Source organism: Coffea arabica, chromosome 2e (genome assembly GCF_036785885.1).
Source record: "Coffea arabica cultivar ET-39 chromosome 2e, Coffea Arabica ET-39 HiFi, whole genome shotgun sequence".
NCBI classification, from domain to species: domain Eukaryota; kingdom Viridiplantae; phylum Streptophyta; class Magnoliopsida; order Gentianales; family Rubiaceae; genus Coffea; species Coffea arabica.
In genome coordinates, this window is record NC_092313.1 from 53,748,170 (window position 1) to 53,755,447 (window position 7,278).

Below are 7,278 nucleotides of genomic sequence, written 5' to 3' on the forward strand. Positions count from 1 at the left end.
TTCGGGGTTTTTGTTTTACGGGTGGAAAAGTAAGGTCTGTGGGCAACTTATGCACTACCACATCAGTTGAAATACCAGTCATATCATCATAGGACCATGCGAATACATCCTGGAACACAGTCAAAAATTCAAGCATCTCCTTTTTCTGCCTCTCATTCAAACGAATACTAATTTGCACCTCCTTAACTTCATCTTTAGTGCCAATGTTAACCTTTTCTGTTTCTTCCAGGTTCGGTTTTGGTTTCTCCTCATATTGTTCAAAGTCCTTTGCAAAAGAATCGAATACCTCCTCATTATCACTCTCGCTTTGGAGCTCGGATTCCCAAACCTCCAAGTCGTGAGTGATATAGAGATTGCCATTATTGAATTCCAGAATAGTGATATCCAAAGGGTCGAATAATTTTATTTTTGGCCATCTGAAAGAATTAACGAATGTGGGATAATAAGCAAACAAACATACAACAAAGAAATGAACAAGCAATATGACAAACGAATAAACAAAACAACATGACAAGAACCACTTGTGCATTTTCATAAAACCTTTGATTGAAAGCGAAAACAAAAAGAAAGCAAGCGGAAACAATATTTACATATGCGAATTTTAGTCAAAGGTAAAGATGCTTTCATTAGCTATTTACAGATGCAGAAGTATTTTCATGAATTCGCATGAATGACGAACTCCTTTAGGTTTACCGAAACTCCTTCTGAATGGGCAGAAACTCGGCTGTCCAATTGGAAATTGATCCTTCAGGGATGTCGGGAAACTCGGCCTCATCTGGGAAACTGTCTTCAAATGTTGCCCCAACGAATAATTGGGCCAAACTAGTTTCGATTCCGTCAACTGGGTTAATCTCTGACGTGATCATCTCGGTTGGTCGTGTAAAAGTATAATACAGTGGTGGAATATCAAGGGCCTTTTGCCTGCCTTCTTTCTCTGCTCTCTTGCGTTCCTTCATTTCTTTGATGTCTTTAGCGGTTGGTCGGAAACCCAAACCGAATGAATCCTTTTTCTCCACATTTTCCACTGGTTTCAGAATTCCTTGTAGATCACGTCCCAGCCCTTTGTCAAACTCATATCCTCCGCGGATCATTTTCTTAGCCATTATGACACTGGCCTTTGACAGAGCTCATTCCTCTTTTGTTATCCAACTTACGGAGACGATATCAGCTGTGCTATGAGGGGTCACTGTGGCGTTTCGGCTACCATCTTCTTTGGACCCAGAATCAGCAATCACGAGGCAATCCTCCTCGGCAAAGATAGTTATCAATTTGTCATTTACTATGAATTTCAACAATTGATGCAATGAAGAAGGCACAGCCCCGGACTTATGAATCCACGGCCTTCCAAGCAAAACATTGTAAACACTAGGAAAGTGCATAACTTGGCAAGCTATTTGAAACTGTGCGGGCCCCATCTCGACTACTAAATCCACTTCTCCTATAGGTTCTCTTTGTGCTCCATCAAAATCTCTAACTATGGTCGCTGAAGGCCTTAGCTTCATATCTTGCAACCCTAGCTTTTCCAAGGTACTCCAAGGGCAGATATTAAGCGCAGATCCATTGTCAATCAACACCTTTGGCAAAATTTTCCCGTTGCACCTCACAGCTATGTACAGAGCCTTGTTATGTCCAATGCCTTCCGCCGGTAACTCATCATCAGAGAAAGTGATTTGTTTTGTAAATAACACACTCCCAACTATATGTGAGAAATTAGCAACCGAAATGTCCTTAGGGATTTGAGCTTTGGTCAACACTTCGAGCAACGCATCCCTATGCATATCCGAAGAAAAGAGCAGATCCAACATGGATATTTGGGCGGGCGACTTGCTTAGCTTCTCGACTACATTATATTCGCTTCTTTGGAGCCTTTTAAGAAAATCCAAGGCCTCCTTCTCAGTAATTGTTGGTTTAGCGGGCAGCGCGGGGTTATTTGTTTGAATCGGAACGGTAGCTCCAAACGGACTTGCAATCCTCCCTGATCTAGTGACCACTGACACCTCTTCTTTGGCAACTGATTTTTCTCCAATTTGTATGGCAGGTTCATCGTAGTTCCATGGCACTCGCTGCAAACTTAGAACAGGCTCCTGCTCTGGGAATTCGATGACCACTGGCTCCAAAGCCTTGCTCTCAGCTAGAGTGAGATCCAAAATAAAAGGCCTTTTATCCTCCTCAAATGGCACCTCTATTACAAATGGTTGGTCTGTGACCTCAAACACCTCAGCTTCCCTTGCCAATTTCTAGACTTGCTCCTCATACTCTGCGTCGTCCAGAATGACCCCAATGGTATTAGTGTGTTCCGGCAAGGGGTTCCTATTTATATTCGGCCCTTGTGCCTCCTTTTTCCTATTTATATTCGGCTTCAATCAGATCTTGAATTCTATGCTTAAGAGCCTTGCAATCAACAGTTGAATGTCTGGGTGCCCCTGAATGATAAGCACAGACGGCTTGTGGGTTATACCCAGCGTATATGCCATATGGATAGGTCGGAGGGGGTACCGTGCCAATCTTTTCGGCGGCCTTCAACTGGTCATACAATTGGTCTAGAGGCCTGCCTAAATCGGTAAATGTACGGTTACGGGGTTGGTTGTAAGGTTCAGGAGGTTGAGGATGGCTATAAACAGGTCTATTTGGGGGAGGAAATCTTGGGTTATATGGAGGGCGAGGTCGGTTTTGGGGTGGATTTGGTTGAGAGATTTGAAAAGGGGCTAAAGGTGGGTTAGGATAGCTTGGGTGAGGTCGAGGGTGATGGATATTGGTAGTATATACATGGTGCGGGTTTGAATAATAAGGGTAATGTGGTTGGTAGGTTGGATTGTGTTGGTATCGGGGTTTGGGTGAAGGGTTATGGTTCCAGATAAACGTTGCCTCCCCCTCTTTCTTTTTAAACTGCGGCTTCTTTCCACTACTCCCTTGCTCTTGCAAAGCTTCTACTTGTGATTTTAGGGCAGAGACGTTAACAATTTTTCCGGCTCTTACAAAATCATCATACTCTTCGAGTTTATTCACAATCGCAGCAAATGTACACCCAGTCATACGGAAGATTTCTTCGAAGTATGGAGGATCATGCACCTTTATGAAAGTGCGAATAATTTCATCTTCAGTCATCGGAAGCTCAACCTTGGCAGCTATCTTCCTCCATCTTTTGGCGTATGTCTTATGATCTTCAGATGGTCGCCTCTTGGTGCCTTCCAAAGTAGTTCTGGTCGGTGCTAGCTCGCAGTTATATTCGTATTGTCTGATGAAGGCGTTGGACAGGTCAAGCCAAGTCTTCACCTCCTCTGGCTTTAAGTTTGAATACCAATCAAGGGCGTCTCCTTCTAGACTCTCTGGAAATAACCTTAATGGCAAGTTTTCGTCATCCACCGGTCTGCCCAACTTGTTGCAAACAAACGCAAGTGTGTCTTCGGGTTGCCCGTACCATCATATTTATTGAACTTCGGGGTCTTGAACCCCACGGACAGCTGTACATTTGGAAACAGGCACAGATCATCGTAGTCTAACACCCCTTGTTTGCTTAAACCTTGGCTTTTCCTGATGAACTCATCGAAACGATCCAACCGCTTAAGTAACTTCATATCAACCGGGGCAGACAATTCTCCCACTTCTGGCTTGGTTTGAACAGTGTGCTCCGGCACAACAGGCTCTGCGGTAGGCTGATAAAAAGCTTGTGGATCCAGAGGCATGTTTGGACCACCTTGAGGCTGAAATCCTTGCCCATAGGAAGGATAGAACGGAGGATTTTGAGTATAAGTATACTGCGGGTTGAAAACTCCCTCAAAAGTGGTTTGAATTGGAGGGATGACAAATGGTTTGGATTCCGGTTGTTTGACGGGCGCAGGCTCGGGCTGCACTCCACTACTAATGAGCTCGTCGATCAACTTCTTTTGGACGGCCATCTCAGACGCCATTTCCCCAAATTTGGTGAGTAATTCAGTCAACTGAACCCCGGGACTTGTGGCTTCCAGCTGGGTAATTGCAGCGGTCTTATCAGACGATTCTGGCTGAGTACTCATGTCTACACGATTCCTTTGGACTTTACTTCGGGATCGCTTAATAATGGGGCTTTTCCGAGAAGCTATTTTGAAATTTTACCTGAGGATGCAAAAGACATCTTTAGATAAACCAATCGTTACTAGCTTTCTGCAACTTATTCAAAAAAAGAAAAAGAAAAAGACATGAGTTAGTGATTGTTCAAACAATTCAGATGCATGTCCTACGGGGGGACCCTTTTTGTGCCAAGGGTAGGCCTAGGATGATGCAACACCTTCGAAATGGGACCTATAACACAAACCTGTTTTTGACAACAATTCCCAATGAGTGCAAAAGAAAAATCGCTTTCATTGATAAACTTGCCAATATTTACATCATGTCACGAAGACGATTCCGTACAAGATTGCCAAAACTTCTGAACCTATCTAATACAGAGTCCTTTGTTTCCCTAGCATATGGAATTCTAACACGTTCAGTTTGGTCATACAATTCTCCGCATTTCCTTTTCAGCTCTTGACGCTTTTCTCGTTCATTTTCGTACAATTGCTTGTGTTGCTCTGCTATCCCTTTGTATGTTTCGACAGACTTACTTAACTGCAGAATTTCCTTATCCTTTGCTTCGACAATGGCTTTCAACCTTTTCACCTCCTCAGCGGGCTCATCTTGAATTTCTTGCGCAGCGGATCTTCTTACCCAGCCTTCGTATTGTGTAGTGGTCAAACCCTTTTGCTTGAGTTCCGGGATGTATTGAAATCTCTCGTCATCCGACAGTGTCACCCATGCCTCGATAATCTGGTCTTTCATAGGGAGCTCGTTTGGGCACATTCCTTTACTGAAAACGACGGTAAGCTTACTCATATCAACCACAGGCGGCACTTCTTGTGTACGTCCTAACTGTCTGAGGAATCTCTTTGGAGTGTATGCGGCGATTCCTTGGGTACCCAATAGGAGAACAAAATCTGACACTTTAGTGCGGAGTATCGGCCTAAGGCAAATCGTCCAGTCTAACACCCACCTAATGTCTTGATCTGGCAACATCTCTAAGTATTTGACACATTCAACTGCATCGTTCGGCAGACCCCCTTCGTTGACTCGCTTATGATGCGTGATTACCCAGTTATACCCCGCTACTGGCAAACTTTCCGGAACGGACGCTCGTCTCTTAAAATGTTCTAGGGCCCAGATATGCAAAACTATATTAGCCCCGTAGAAGAACTTTTCCCCTTTCTGGCAGTTGGTACAAGCTAGAAAAATGTCCGCAAGGATGGTCGGGATTATGGTGCATTGTTTACTTCGGATTCCTGAAAAGAGGTCTTGTATAACCTTTGCTACCTTGAAAGCTATTTTCTGATCTCTTCTCGGGAAGAAATAAACTCCCGCCATAACTATTGCATACACCACTGGCCTTTTGCGTTCCCAAACATCCTTGGATGTGAATGAAAAATCCTCCCTATATCTCTCGAACCCATTTCGTAGTGCAAAATGCTCAAACAAAGTGTTCACGGGGACTCCCTGATCCGACCCTCGCAATACAGCCTCTCTCAATCCTATGATCTTGCAAAATTTTATCTTGTCTGAAACGTATGGGAAAATCAAGGTGGTTCCATGCAAAGGTAAATTGAAGAGGCCGGCTATTTCCTCAAGTGTCACTGTCATGTGCTTATTGCCTACCCTAAAGGCCGAACATTTCGGATCCCACAGATGTACTAATGCCTCTACTAGATAGCCATTGGGCTTGATCTCCTTAAGGTCTCCAATTGGCCCTAAATATCGAGCTACTTGATGTAATTCGCTAGGTAGCATAAGGGCAGGCCATCTTTGAATCTCGGCCGACGGTACCAACAACTGGTAGATTCGACGGGGGCACTCCATCTAAAAATGGAAAAGGCGGGTTGTCAATTACCTTACCTACGAGTCCCATTCTCCGGTTGGTAAGAATTTAAACGTGCAATCCCTTGAAGGGTTATGTACCCATGGGAACAATCAAGGTGAGTTTAATCCTAATAGCGGGATCCCCTAAATGGCATTCCCCTTCTAGGGTTTATGCATGATGCCAGTTTATTAAAGCGATAAAACATGCAGTTTGAAACGAAATATGACCTAAGGGACCCTTTATTTGCCAGGGTAAGCCTAAAATGATATGGCATTATTAATCTAAGAATGCAATATACCAAAATCTTTAAACGTGCAATAGCCTATCTACAAGGGTAAGTTCTAAAAGAAGGTCATGCCAGATCTCTTATTTGCTAGGGTTTGTGAATGCAATGGGGACAAAACCAAGAAAGTTAGTTCAGCCAGATAAATACACATAACACATTGTAGCAACAAGATAAAGCAATAAAACCAATACAAAGAAATAAAGCAATAAAAGGGAAAAGGGGTTGGATCCCTCCCCTCGTGAATAGTGTCCCTACCAGGGTAAGGCAGACTCTACCCTAGGTAAACTATCATGGATGCATGAGACTGGGGCTCACTAATGCATCTAGACTCGATAGGTTTTAGGTCCCCGAGCCTTCAGACTTGGAAGCCAAGGGTCATCAATCCCACGGTTCTTTATCGGTGGCTCGAGCGATTCCCCAGACATTGCTACGCACACATCATGTCACGGCTACATGTCATGAGTGAATCTATCAAAAATCCTCAACCTTCAACTAAAAGCTAAAGCCTATGAACCCAAAGCTTAAAATGGAAGATTGAGTGACCCCTCGGATCATGCTACGCACACATTGTGTCGCGATCACAAGTCCAAGTGAGTCGCCTAAAATCCTAATAGGGTGGAGTGGCGTGACAAGCCACTAAAAGAAAAAATAAATGAGGGGAAACAAATAAAGCGTATGCACGTATGCTAGTGCTCGTTTGGAGGGGAGGGATCAAGAACCAACGCGAGGCTCTAGGGTAATATCCCCCACCCAAATGCAATGCAAAGCACGGAATCACATAAATAAACCATCCATCCATCAAAACAATCGTAGGCGAATGTGTGAGGAAGTGAGTTGATACGCGCGAGATGTAAAAATCCTAAAAAAGGAAAAAATGCAATCCTAATATCCAAATGCTATGCATAAAAAGGGTAAAAAAAAGGAAAAGAATAGCTAAATCAAATGCTTGGACCCACTTAGGAAGTCCCCAGTGGAGTCGCCAACTGTCGCGCCCCACTTTTTGAGTATGTGAAAGTAGTGTGTGGGATATGTATGTGAATGTGTGTGAAAATGAAAATAAAAGGCCGTGGGATTGTGAAATGCGACGGTTTGGCCAAAAAAAGTTCAAAAAGGGTTTTTGAATGGAAAA

General features: G+C 43.7%; 1 protein-coding gene across 1 annotated transcript; it reads right to left on the minus strand.

Moving 5' to 3' along the window:
• Positions 1-1,127: 1,127 nt before the first annotated feature.
• LOC140036343 (uncharacterized) lies at positions 1,128-3,683 on the minus strand. Its single transcript, XM_072077711.1, has 3 exons — positions 3,419-3,683; positions 2,866-3,326; positions 1,128-2,237 (listed from the first exon to the last, which is right to left on the minus strand). The coding sequence occupies exons 1-3, from the start codon at positions 3,681-3,683 to the stop codon at positions 1,128-1,130; spliced, it is 1,836 nt and encodes a 611-aa protein (XP_071933812.1).
• Between the last annotated feature and the right edge of the window lie 3,595 nt (positions 3,684-7,278).

Coding starts and splice junctions, on each gene's coding strand:
- LOC140036343 (XM_072077711.1), bottom strand. CDS start 3,683: ATGCCTCTGGATCCACAAGCTTTTTATCAGCCTACCGCAGAGCCTGTT. Junction 3,327..3,418: donor GAAGTTCAATAAATATGATG/GTACGGGCAACC, acceptor GGTTATTTCCAG/AGAGTCTAGAAGGAGACGCC. Junction 2,238..2,865: donor TTAAAAAGAAAGAGGGGGAG/GCAACGTTTATC, acceptor GAGCAAGTCTAG/AAATTGGCAAGGGAAGCTGA.